General features: G+C 31.0%; 1 protein-coding gene across 1 annotated transcript in view; it reads right to left on the reverse strand.

Annotated features, from left to right (window-relative positions):
* Positions 1-13,012, reverse strand: part of Uev1A (Ubiquitin-conjugating enzyme variant 1A) — a 34,167-nt gene extending 21,155 nt beyond the window's left edge. Inside the window, exon 1 of the mRNA XM_067277661.1 lies at positions 12,929-13,012. Coding sequence (XP_067133762.1) covers positions 12,929-12,968 — 40 coding nt within the window. The 5' untranslated portion in view covers positions 12,969-13,012. The remainder of the gene's footprint in view (positions 1-12,928) is intronic.
* Positions 13,013-14,991: the final 1,979 nt, after the last annotated feature.

The raw sequence follows: 14,991 nt of genomic DNA on the forward strand, positions 1-14,991 counted from the left end.
TTACAAAATATGATGATAAACAATTCAGAAAAATTAGCACACAAGATTTTAATTTTAATCTTAAGTTTTTTATTAATGAAAACTGAAAAGAGAAAGAAATAAAAAGTAAAAAAGAATCGTACAAAACAATCCACAATTCATTAGCTTATTATTTATGACCATTTTTACTATGCAATCTAGTTCTGCTAATGGAGATCAAATTTCTACTATTTAAACTAATGAATTTCATAAAATTCAAATGGTACATTCTCATGAAAGTGTGGCCAGTGCCATATGATCATCTTTCAATATGATCTACTTTGTGGCAAAATCTCACCAAATCTGTTATCAGGCATGACCTCTACTGTCAGCATAAATTTTAAAAAATACAATGAAATTACTAAACACTTCTATATATTCTGCTATGTATAATTTTAAAAAAGTCTGAGAATTTGTTTTACAGTATTTTTGGATAACAATTACACTATATATAATTGTGTAGTAACAGTAAAAGTTTTATATTTCTGACCTTGCATTATTATAGACAGCTGACGTCAATCCAGCCAAAAGTATAGGAAAATTATAAGAAAACACATTCACTGTACTCCACTACTATGAACTATTATTTCAGGTCATGCAAGATCACTGGCCTGTTATTATGGACGTTTTAGTTGCCATTTTCTTTTGTTGTAATCATTGTTTCATTTATTTTGTCATAGTTGTTATTTTACTTACTTTATTTGCAAAAAAATAAATAAATATAGAATTCATTTTTAATGATTTTTTGATGTAGATTTTCACAATATATCTAGTTTTTGTTTTGTTTTATGATCAACCAGTTTTATTCCATTTTGATTTCATTTTTTCTATGAGCAATGAGTCTTGAATTTGCATAAAGCAAAACCGTGATCATAAAAGAAAACTAAAATCTTTAGATTCATATTTTAGATTTACTGATAGATAGATATATTATTTTTAGAAGTTTAATAAAAAAAATCTGGTTTAAATATTTTACAACTGAAATTTTATCAATTACTGATAGTAATTGACTTTTGCCCACAATACAGTAGAGCGTCGATAAGTGGAATGTCGGTAAGTGGAATGGCCGGAAAGTGGAACGATTTTCAGTCGGACTGTGTCGTGCTGAATCGAATGTTTTTGATACTAAATTTACTTCTAAAGTATGATTTTCATGTTTTTTATATTCTTTAATATATTTATTTTGTTTGTACAAAATGCAGAAATAATTTTTAACGATACGATAGCCTCGATGATTATTATAAAATTTTCGTTAGGCTTAAAATCGACGAAAATTCAACACGAAGCGACACGCAACGGAGAAAAATTCAACAGGAAGCGATACGCAACGGAGAAAAATTTGAACATCAGACAGGTTAATGTATTTTTTCGTACAAAGTCGGAAACTGGAACAAATCATTAACTGGAAGGACCCCAGTCCCCAATTGGTTCCACTTATCGATGCTCTACTGTACTGATAGAGTACTGAACAATTCAATATTGCGGTAGAATCCTTTATATTCACAGTAACAGATCTGCTGAAACAAGATAAATATATATTGATTTGGCATCTGGACCTGGAGAAAAAATCCACAAACTTTAGACATTTTCTCCAGATCCATTATTGAGATCTGTTCTAACATTATTCTACTGTATAGTAATGGACTTTGACATAACAGACAAGTCTGTAATAACAAGTAATCATAATAAAACATACTTTCATTACTATGAACCAAATTCTTTGGTCCCATAGTAGAGTTCATTAATTCAAACTTTTACTACATTTACAGTCTTTCTTAATTATTATATAATAAATTTTAATTATTTTTATAAAAGTAAATTTTTCTCCAAATTTATTAAATATTAAAATAAAATTTGATTAAAATAAAAGTTTAAAATTGAACTTAATATTTATGGCTTTCTTTTTAACTTTCTCCCAAAATATACTGCTGTAAAATTTAAAATAATTAAAATTATGAAAATGTTTGGCATCATTGTTAGAAGTTGTTAATATCCAGCTTAGATCTCCAAATGATTAAGATGTCATCAATATATCTCTTATATGCGATTATCTCAGGGAGAACAATGGTAGAACTTAATGTTCCAAGCTGCATATCACTAATTCGCATAGGTCACCTGATAGGGGTCTGCCCATAGGTACTCACTATTTCTGTTGTAAGTAAATTTTGTTATCATATTTAAAACAAGAAGTGTAACATAGCATGTGCACTAATTCTAAAATTCGATGGTGGTGTGCAGGACTTTTAACCACCCGGAATAACCAATCCCTTAAGGCACAGAAGCAAGGCTCTAATTTAATATATGGGTTTAAGGATACAAAATCTAAAACAGTGATGTGTTTGTTATTCGTTAATGCAATGTTTTGTAATTCTACAACCAGATCTTGCACGTTTTCAATTGTAAATTTATAATTTCTTGAATGTATTATTAGCAGATGGTGTACCACCACCCAGCAATATATGCTTGTGAAACTGGTGTGGAAGCTAAACTACTTCAGGCCAGTCTCATTAGACGCACCTTTCACATCGATCAGATTAAAATTTTGGAAGCTCTGGAAATTTGTAAAGCCAAACTAAAGGTGGAATGTATCAATTTTACGAAGGAGGCAAACATCACATGCTTGGTGGTTCTTTTTTGACAATCCCAACAACATTAAGAAATAAAAAGCAATTACTTCCGTTAAGATTTGTAACAAATATATTTGTTAAATTTTTATGTTAATTTTTAGTGTTAATGTTAACACATAGATGTGATTTTTATACTTGTTCTAATATTTAATTGATCCAGTAATTTTAAAATTGCTTTTTTAGAATTCTAATTCTATCAAACATTTTGACCTAAAGCAGATCCTATTAAGATCGAAAGCAATTGTCATAGCATATTTATATTAAAGTATATTTGCTGGTATATTTTTGAAGGTTTAATTGGTGTTATTTACTAATATATAACCAGCTGTAAGAAGATTTACAGCTCTGTAAGCAATGCCGGCTAAGATATATAGAAGATTAGTGCTGGCTCTAACGAGAGTCAGGGCTAAACTCAACTTATTAGAATGCCAAAGGTACAAAGTTTTCCCTATGTCTATTTTCTGTATACATCTACCAACAAAATGTGAATCCCTCCTTCCAAAATTACGATTGTTATGCCTAAGGAAAGCCATTAGAACAACTAGACAAATGATGTACAGTAAGACCTCATTTAGTACTTCCTCAACTAATGCTGATTCAATATAATTCAGTCTGCTCAAAGCCTAAAAAAAGCTCAAAATTTACACTGATTCAAATTATTGCAGCATTTCACTGATTCGTATATAATACAATTATTCCTGAACATGAACCAATCAACAAAAGGTGGCAGCAATTCATCGTAGGGCTGTACTTTCCTTAAATCTATGTTTGTTTTGTGCAATTTTGGGAAAAATATAACATCATGATGCCATAGAAAATATTGACTTTGTTTGGCAAAAATTAACTGATAAATGCATGAATGGAATGTGGAAGAAGTTATGGCTGGAGGTATCCAAGAATTCTCAATGAGAAGAGCCTAATGCTGTTTCATTAGGTTGACCAAATTGCCAACCTAATCAATAAAGCAGGACTAGGCAATGTAGACAAGCAGGATGTTGAGTTACCACAGGTTTCTGATGAGATCCTTACCAACGACGACCTTCAAGAACTGGCAGAACAAAGAATTCATGTAGAACTGTGATTCTGAAAATGAAGAACCCAAAAAATTTCTCTACAGATTTCCTTAGTACAAGTTTGGTAACAATAACCAAAATCATTGATCAAACTGACGAATGATCCAGATTTTGAAGAGTGCAAAAGCAAGATGAGGCATTTTGGATGCAATCTCTTGCTACTGACATTTCCTTAAGGAAATAAAAAGAAAGCAACAAATGAAACTACACAACTTTACTGCAAAAACCAAGAATTTCAGAAGAGCCAGGATCTCCATCACAAAAAATGAACTTTACATTTCTGTGTGCATATGTTTGTATGTTATAAATATCTACATACATCAAGGAACACCGGGGATGTAAACAACAGGTTCTGGAAAGTGTTGTTTGTATGTTATGTAACATATTTTTATATTAATTTGCATAATGATATAACTTAAAGTATAATCTGTTTATTTTTGGTTGCGTGTTTCCCTTCCCTATTTACTCGATATTAAAAGTAAATATAACTCGGTAAGTACTTAAGTATTTACTCGGTATTAAAATGACCTTGTTTAACGCTGTTTCATTTAGTGCCATGTCATCTAGGAATGTATTCCCCATGTTAAGCAGGGTCTTACTGTACTTCAAGCTCAACAGACTGATTAATTATGAAAACCACTTATTTGAGAAGGACCCAAATATACTGTACAAGGTCAACAGATACGTTACCAGCATACAAGACAGAGTATCAAACACCCTATGGAATATATATGGCAAAAAGATGAGATGGATCTACACGAAGCATAAAAAGAACACAAAAGGGATCGCTGATATGCCTTTAATTTGTGGGATGGTATCCCTCCTCCAGATTTTCTCATCAATACCATAAAACCAAGTCCCACGTATGTTCCAGGATACTCAGCACTCAAGTCCAAACTTACGATATCAAATATAAAAAAGCTTATTTCTGGCATGAAAGAAAGCTACAAAGAATTCTACCAGTGGAAAGTGCATTTACAACCAGAAACTTAAGGAGTGATCAACAAGACACACTTTTCTGGAAAAATCTCTACAGAAGTAAGAAGTGGTTGACAGACAATGACAGCATGGTTTTAAAAGCTGATAAGAATAGAGCATTAGTGTTATTAAAAAAGGCTACATACAAAAGGACGTTGAACCAATACATCATCAACACGAAATGTGAACTAATCAATGAAGGATACATAAACAACTTATAAGCACAGGTTATCAAATTCACATGTTCCCCCTTGCCAGAAAAAATTAAATTTAAATAGGGTGGTGGTACATTCACCTGATACTCCCAGCCAAAACCTTTGCCAAAACGCATAAACTGGATACCTTGTTAAGACCAATAGTCAAAAAATCCAGATCATCCACCAAACATTTAGAAAATGAGGTATACCATCTACTAACAACACATTCAAGAAATTATAAATTTACAATTCAAAACATGCAAGATCTGGTTGTAGAATTACAAAACATTGCATTAATGAATAACGAACACATTACTGTTTTAGATTTTGTATCCTTATACCCATCTATTAAATTAGAGCCTTGCTTCTGTGCCTTAAGGGATTGGTTATTCTGAGTGGTTAAAAGCCCTGCACACCACCATCAAATTTTAGAATTAGCACACATGCTATGTTACACTTCTTGTTTTAAATATAATGACAAAATTTACAACAGAAATGGTGAGTACCTATGGGCAGACACCTATCAGGTAACCTATGCAAATTAGTGATATGCAGCTTGGAACATAAAATTCTACCATCGTTCCTCCAAGATAATTGCATATAAGAGATATATTAATGACATCATTGTTAGCTCAGAATTAAAACAGTCAATAGGCAATGAATTATGTAACCAACAATAGTAAATAATAATATTTTTAAAAAACAGTACATAGTATATATGCTTAATTGCAGTTGTAAACCCAGTCAAATATATTAGTGAAACTGGCCATCCATTAGATGTACGTACATATTGGTGAACATGTGAGAGCAATTAAATATAATTATGATAGTTCAGTAGTAGCTAGGCATTGCAATTCCAAAGGATGTGAAATCATAAAAGAAACAATAAAAATATTAAAAACAGAAATAAAACCTATTGAAAGACAATATTATGAACATTTTAAAGTTATGAATGGTGATGACAATTATAGAATTAATGACAATTTGAGAAGGAAAGTGAGTTAATCCTGGCTACCAATTTTTATCGTGGGGAATTGCTGTTAACCAATACTACAGACCCACTTAACACAGTGGCACAAGAGGAATTGTCTGTCTGACTGAGTAGAAATTGTAATCACATGGAAGTATAAACAATTACAGTATAACCATGTAATCAGTTACAATTATGTTAAATATTGTAAGTTTGTTTTTTCCCTTTATAAAGTTTTTATGTAAATATTAAGTTAAATGTGGGTTTTTTTTTTACAACTGTTGTAGGTATCTGTATTTATATAGTTGTGGCTGAGGAGGATCTATTGAGAACCAAAATGCATTCCACAATTAAAAGTCTTTTCTCAATGTGATCTCAATTACTTGGCTCCATTGCAGTTTGATAAGCCTCATATCTCTACCAACTGATTAACTAGGATAATTATTAAATTAATTGTTTAGAGGCATAAAGCTTATTTGCATTTTGTATTTAGAAGACCAATTTCATTGCTGGAAGAGTGCACTGACATGAAACCAACATTGGCAGCAGCAGATTGATGGGGAGATGTTTTGCATCTGGTAACAGGATACCTGATGCAAAATACATCATTAGAATTTCAGAAGAGTTAGTGATCTCCATGCAACTTACCCATCTTAAACTAGAGAAAAGAAAACAATTCCTTCAACCTGTGGATATGGCTCATAAATTAAACAATGGATGGAACAACTTGAGAAATTTACCAAATAATGGACTGATTAATTTCTTTGCAAAAAATGTTCTCCTCGCAGTACAGGTATACCTCGAGTTACGTCGTTTGTCAAAAAAGTATATGGAAAAATAAAAATCAAGTTTAAGTCATTTTATTCGACTTTACATCCATCTGCCACAAATATTGAAGTCGTAATATCACTAGAAAAGCGTTAAAAGCACATAAAACCATATTAAAATATGTACGTTTACAGTAAATGTTAATATAATCATCATAACTCCTAGAGAACGAAACATGAAAACATCTGTGTTTCTGTGTTGTCGTCTTATTTAACGGTCTTTAAGTGCTCATTATTGGTACTTTCCACCGTAGTTTCGACTTACATTGTAACTACACAAGTAAATTCGACTTACGTCGTTTTTCGATTTATGTCGCCTCTCCTGGAACCAATTACCAACATAAGATGAGGTATACCTGTATATAGAATCTGATGCCATTTGACCTGAATTGATCAACAGTATTAATTAAAAAGATGTTAAATTCAAACAGAAATGTTTGTTTTCACACCTGTGGTTTTAATATGTACTCTTGCAGCATTTTATTTTTGTTATTTTATCTTTATTTTATTTTTAATCTTAGAAAACTTATATTGCTAATTTTAGGTAATCCATTTAGTTGAGCCTCTCCATATTTTGAATGTAATTTTACATATTTTAAATCAAAAACAACTGAAAAAAGCTATTGTAGAATTCTTGATCCAATCTACAACAGTGGAATCTAAAGATGACATAGTATCCTGAAAAATGTTTAATTCTGAAATAAAAAAGGATCTGTTAGATGCCTTAAAAACCTGTTTTAGCATTAATATACTTCAGATAGTATGCTTTTTCCTATACATAATAAAGAATGACTAGACAAACATTTACGATGTAAAGAAATTTAACTGTTGCATTATTAATTTGGCTAGAATTTTCCAACCTAAAGCCAATTAGCCAAAAAAATAGAAATTCTATGCTTCCAGGTTATACCTTCAGAAAAAGATACAGTAAACTCCCATACAACATGCAACTAGTACATATACAAAATTCAAATTTTGTCATTCAGAGGTATACATTTTTTTTTTTCCAACTTTTAGGCCTAGGTTTAAACTCGCATGAATTGTGTGATAATGCATGTTTCGATAACGCAATTTCATATAATGCATAAGGTATCCCGATGTTGTACAGGACTTTACTGTACTGTTAAAAGTTTATCTGCTTCCTTAGGTTCCAATTTTAAATTACTAAATGTTCAAACAATTTAAACTTGAACTGGATTATTTTAGTAATTTTAAAAATATGAGCTTGAAGAAAGAAATTTGAAATTGTTTAGTTCCTGTATTAAAAATAAATCTTAATAAAATCCATCTTAAAAACAAATCATTGATAAATATATCTCACTAACCTTATGAAGCTTTGCAAAATTTAACATATCACAAACGTTGTCGGTTCCCTTAGGACCTTCTTCAGGTGGAATTTTAGTAGAGAAAATCTTTTCATTCTAATTTCCGTTTCAGATGTGTTTCAATTTTTTTTTTTTTTGGAACATATCCGAAACGGAAATTAGAATGAAAAGATTTTCTCTACTAAAATTCCACCTGAAGAAGGTCCTAAGGGAACCGAAAATGTTTGTGATAAGTTAAATTTTGCAAAGCTTCATAAGGTTAGTGAGATATAAATAAATCTTAAAATAAGTCTTCAGTATATTAATTAAGAACACCTTTCCAATCTATAAAAATTTAAGAACTGCTTGTTTAGACATAATTCAGCTTGATCCTCATGCCAAATATCAGATAAAAGGTAGGAAAACTCACTGAGTACAGTGTTGAGAAATAGAGAGTTGAAAAGCGTTATGGCTTCACCGTAATGCTTGTCAACTCTACTCCTCAAGAAGTGCTTTAGTGCCCAACAGATGCTGGATATACATGTTGTGCTGATCTTCATCACAATATACAACTATTTTTGTTTCAATCAGAAAATTTATTTACAGAAACAGAGTTCCCATAGGTTTCCCTTTATCTGCTGTTCTAGTGGAACTGATCATGAGAGAAATCAAACACAGAACATTCAATTCCCTACTTGCCATCCACTACACAGTTATACTTGTGTTATATTGATGATATTCTCATAGTGTGGGAGGACATAAACAAGATGTTTCTTAGCTTCAAACAACAAATGTCCAGTGTATACTCCTCTATTAACTTCAATTGGGAGGAAGAAATTGATGTGGCAATAACATTCTTGGATTTGCACATACATAGATCCCCTGAAGAGCTACTATTTTTGGTTTACCATGAATTTTATGAGATACCTCATATCATCCTGGCAGACATTTTCCAACCTTTGCAATATGTTGACGCTGCTATCACTGCCCTCATTAGAAGAATGTTCTTGTTATCATCAATACAAGTACAGTACTTGTAAACATTTGAGTTAAACACCATTAGTTTGGCAGTACACACAGTTGGTTTTTCACATTCATGTTACATACATGCTCATATATGTGCATAACATGATCAAGGAATCTCTATTTCCAAGCACAACACTACATAACAAGAGGGGATGTCAGTAGTTCAACCGCCATTACCATACCTTGCACCCCTTTACATATGCATTTGCTGTATATTCAGGGAACATAACTTTCTCCTGCCCCGATCTCTGCTACTGAATTTGCACATACTCATATCTGCAACAATTGGAATAATTTCTCAACCTTTGAAAAATTGGGAATTTACACTGTACCATTGGAGAATCACATAATGGGGATGAACACACAAGATACATTGGGGCCACAACACAAATACTTGCTAGCTGCCTAGCTGAGCACCAGGATGATGTAGTGAAAAAAAAGTGCACCACAGAGCTTGCAAAAAAGCCTGCTCAAACAGAACTACAGCCCATTATTGGCTCAAACAATGCTACTGAGATGCTGCAGCAACTAAAAACTTGTGTTTATATGAGAATCTCGCCTCACAACAACCTTGGAACAGTGCAACACTCCCACACTTGGCCAGCCCTAGGTGAGTTGCCCCATATAAACGATTAAATAGTGATATACATCTGCTATCACACCTTTAACATGAGTTTATATCCATGCATATAACTGAATAAGCTTTTGTAAATTAATAACAACAATACCAAAAATCCAACAATTGAATGCTGAATTGCTGGACTTTTGGTGTTGTCATCTTTAATTTATTTTATTTCTTTTAAACTTAATTCTTTCCTAGTAATAAGATCAAACAAACTAAGTACTAAGAAATTTTAGTACTTAGTTTGTTTGAGAGTCAAAAATGAAAGTTACTTCAAAGTTACTGCAAGAATATTAGTTAATAGTACTTTGAAATAATTCACAAAAAAATAAATATTTCTAAATGAAATAAGTGGAATTTTTTTAAATCAAATTTAAAATTCAGTACTAAACACGATACGCATATGCAACTCGAGTGCTGATTGGCTAGTGTATGTCAGATGATCACTCCTCATCTTATTATTTTCAATTTGCCTGACTAGGTAATAGCAGTATTCATAATGACCAGTCAATTTGATAAATTAATTAATCAATATTTATCAGAGTGTGTGTCCTTTTTAGTCATTATGAATAATGCCCAATTAATCACTTTGTCCACAACATACATACATATATATATATATATATAAACATAAACATCAATTTATTCTAACTAAAGTAATAATACATTAATTTTTGAAAGGTTAACAGTTTAGATGGTAGTAATAGTATATTTATAAAAATTTATCTAGTTTAGCAGTCATGCATGGTTTTTTTTTACTTTTTACCATAGCATTGTTGCACAGTAAATTAATGTATAAATTCAGGGTAAAATTGAATCATAAAGCATGTTTCAGCTAAAGCAAAACATTTTTATATGACAGAACCTATGAAATACTGCTTAAGCGTTATGATCAAATGTGTTATTTGGAATTATTCATTAAAAAATTATTGAAAAATGATTCTTATTTCTAAGTGACAGCTTAATACATTACTTTTGCTTTCCAGACTACAAACTGATAAGGCTACCAGCACCTGCATCAATTATTATGTAAAACTAGTGACAATAAATAATTTGAAGTGATAAAAAAATTTAAAATTGGTAAAATGGTTGGCGATGTTTTTAAATTTTTCAGAGCGATCCCTGAAATAGGCTTATAAGAATACATTTTTATGCCACTAATACCACTAAAAAAAAACAGGTAAGATTGAAACTCTGAATGACGGATTTCCCAACCTCTCCAAAATTGCAGACCCCTATACAAGCAAAAAAGTCAAAGGAATCACACCCATACATGTGGCTCTGTGAGATATTTGCCTCCAAAGTTTTCCAGTTGCCACCTTGCTTGCAAACATGACAAGCAACACCATAACAGCAACCATGCTAGCATAAGCAAAGCTGTTTTTAGTGAGGAGAAGTAATACATTTATTATTTATGTTATAGGCACATATACAGGGTGGGCCAGCGAAAATGAAACGGCAGAGTGTTCGTGTTTGTCCAAGCAAAGTGCTCGGGACAGGTCGATTTTACTCTCGAGGGGACATCTTTTGCAATAAAGTTTTTGCGATTCTGAATATTAACTAAACAAACATTTTTTTCGAAATAAATGTTTGTTTAGTTAATACAAAATAAATGAGTTTTTAAAATTTTTTGTTGTCTGTTGTATTCAGAATCGCAAAAACTTTATTGCAAAAGATGTCCCCTCGAGAGTAAAATCGACCTGTCCGAGCACTTTGCTTGGACGAACACGAACACTCTGCCATTTCGTTTTCGCTGGCCCACCCTGTATAACATAAATAATAAATGTATTACTTCTACTCACTAAAAACAGTTTTTACCTTAAACTAGTATTACTCCCTATTCTCCATGCTCTGAATCAATCAACATGTAGCAATGAACCACAATCCCCAACTATATAACATCAAGTACTCCATGAGCAGTCAAGTGGTCTATACATATAATACAAGTGGCATAATCACTTGGATTAGATGGAAACACAAACACTAATCTCATCAGGGGGAAAAAAAAAACAGTCTTTTTACACTGGCAGTTAGAATATCAGTGGTAGAATCAGCTTAATAATAGTGTGCAACATAGTGCCAAAATATATTCAGGTAAGGTAGGAATGGCCAAATGCCTTGTCAGAAAATCATTCCTTAAATAATTGACCACTGTAACAATTAATCTTTTTTTTTATTCTTTACCAATAAATATTGTTAGAATGGTTGACTACTGTATCAGGCTTCCAGTTAAACACACAACAAGATTAGCAGACTAACTACACAGTGTGACTTCTAATCACATCCTAGAAGTAAAGTGATTTTGGGGGGGACAATATCTCATAAAGGGTCACATGTAGACCATTGGTTCCTTTGATATTTTTGCTCCTATGGATATAGTGTAGTTCTGATAAGCACTCAACCATGTCATTGAGAGGTGCAATTGCAACCTAAAGAAGTCCACTTAGACAATGCCTGAACTTCTCCCTCCCCATTGCGTACAATGACATCCTTTACACGACACTCCTCCATTACACTTAAACGAATGGCCGTACTTCTGACTTCTATAAAATCTGTTTAGCAAAGCACACAGTATCATTTGAGACCAATCAGAAACCATTATAGAAATGATATCAAGTTCAAAATGATTTCTGGACAGTTTCAAATGACATATGATATCATTCATAATCATTTCATCATTTGATATTAAATAATATCATATCTTGTCATTTGAGAATGTCCAAAAATCACTTCAGACTTTATGTAACTTTATATCATTTAAAAATGATGAAATGATACTTTTATTACGGTTGTTAAAGAAATTTTGATAGTTTTATCCCATACAAGAAAACATTTAACTTTTCTTTAAATCAAACTATGAAAATCAAAAAGTCAATCGATAACAACTCTATAAGAAAATGTTTATATAGTAGATTATGTCTTGACAGAGACCTTTCAAAATAACTTACACGTACAGTACAACCATTATCGGAATTTTGAGTTTAATACTTCAATAGACAATTGCTTATGTACTAAAATTAAAATCATACAATCATTTATCATAATTAAGTTTATATATGCTTTAAAATAGCTTAAAATGTGTAATTTATTAGATAATTTTTACAAATATTTGCACTAAACAAGATAAGACAAATGGCTGACTGATTAATGTAATTCATAACACTTTGAAAGTTATTTATAGTGAATGAATATCATTATTGATTAAATATCAAATAATTTAATATTGTATAATCATAATCGTACATATATCATTTATATTAAGATTGATATCTACGTTAACATATACCTGAACTGCCGGTGGAAGCCGCCATCTTGCTTACATTCATTGAACTCTAGTGCGAGATTATATTACTCTAATGGAATCTAAAACGAAAACTTTATTATAGATTATATTATTAGTCAACAGTTAAATTTCTAAATAAGTTTAGCCAATAATTTCGTTTGTGTATATATCATTAATAAATTGAAATTATATATAATTTTTAGCAATGAATAGAAATAAACAATTTTTTATTCATATGGCAATTCCTTATTTTGATAATGAAGTAGTTATTTATTTAATAAGCTAGTTTCAAGTCGAAATTTTAATTAATTACTAGAATTATTACGAAAGTCAAACGAGAAATACTGGATTTCTGAATTTTTATAAATTTAATTAATAAATAAGTTCAGAACTTCATGTAGGCTGTTTTTATTTCAGCTTTATGTTGTAATACAATTCAATAATTTATAAAAAATTAATTAATTAAATCTATGATAGACTATTCTCTACTCTATTAAACATTAAACTTTGCTTTGGGTTCTGGAATTCTAAAAGCTGAGTATTTAGAACAGGTTATTTTTTGGGCCTCTAACAAAATCAAAGATATAAGTATTTGCAGTTTGCACTAACGCCAAATACAATGCATAAAATGAAAAAATGTAAATGGTCAAATTCAGTTGTAGTTTAGGTCCTATAGTTTCTTGGAACTGCGTGTCAAAAATTATTAATTAAAAGTATTAAAAGTATATTTAAAATTATAATTAACTGTTTTTTAATCTTTAAATTTCTTTCACTTGAAAACTAGTCATTTTTGAAAAGTAGCATAATAACAATAAACATGAGAAGCAGTCTAATGAAATAAATTTATTCTTCGAAAGAGGAAAATGTATAAAATATATATTACCTGTATTTGTAATATTATTGAATAAAACAAAAATATAGATTTTTTGAATAAAATGATAAAAATTATTAAAGATAAAACTGGTCAAAATTCGATTATTGTATACAGTTGCGCATTCAGAAATATGATGCCCGTAGGTATACAATGTGCAGGCGTGTCTCAAACTAATACTTTTGCACTGAAAAATTCTATTTTATAATTTTAATTCTGCAAGAATTGTATCTTTATAGATTTTTAAATATCGAAAGGTTAAAGGCTACTGTTACTGAAAACACATCATTAGTATTCCCTCTCTGTTCCTGCTAAATATATTCATATATTAATTCTACTCAACTGATATGTCTTATTTTGTTCCTACTTAAGCTTTTAATTTGCACTAACTACTTCATGAAATGATTAATTAATATGCTTTTGTGTCCTTAACTTAGTTTAAACTTATCTCGTCTACTAGTATTTATGAATGCAGCAATTAGGTTTTACAGATCAGAAATAATATTGTTTATTTAGATCACCTGTTCCTGTTCTCTGTATTCTCCAATTCTCCAGAATTTCGGCTGTAGATTATTAAAAAATTGTTTAATTAATATGCCTTTGTGTCCTTAACTTAATTTAAACCATAAATCCAGTATAATAAGTCCTGTTAATTGATAAAGTACTAGTAAACGAGATAAGTTTACACTTCATGAATTGTTTTACATAAAATTGTTTTTTCATTTTATTATTATTAATTATTATTATTATGTTGGATTTAGTGGGTTATACTCGGTTGACACCAGTGGCTGTGTACTATGCCGGACCAGAGTCAAGGCATAGCAACCAAATCAAGGCAAAAATTAAAGAAATATGTCAGTGTGTGTGTCTGTATTCAGAAATTTCTTACAATATGACATGTATTCAATATAGTGGCCTTCTGTAGTGTGATGTATGTGTTTCTATTCAATTGTAGTGTGCCCAGCTTTTGTGTAATGTGTGGGTTTGACACCTGTACAGGAGAGAACAACAGGTACAATAAGCACCCTATCTATCCTCCACAGATGCCTTATTTCCTGGGCGAGTTCTCTGTACTTGCTGATTTTTTCAGTGCATGCGTTTTGTACATTGAGTGTTTGGAATGGATATGTCTATAATGTATGTGATTTTATTGTATTTGTCAATGAGTGTGATGTGTGGCTGTTGTGGTAAATTG

The sequence above is a fragment of the Centruroides vittatus genome, unplaced genomic scaffold (assembly GCF_030686945.1).
Source record: "Centruroides vittatus isolate TY-2023 unplaced genomic scaffold, ASM3068694v2 contig_753, whole genome shotgun sequence".
NCBI classification, from domain to species: Eukaryota; Metazoa; Arthropoda; class Arachnida; order Scorpiones; family Buthidae; genus Centruroides; species Centruroides vittatus.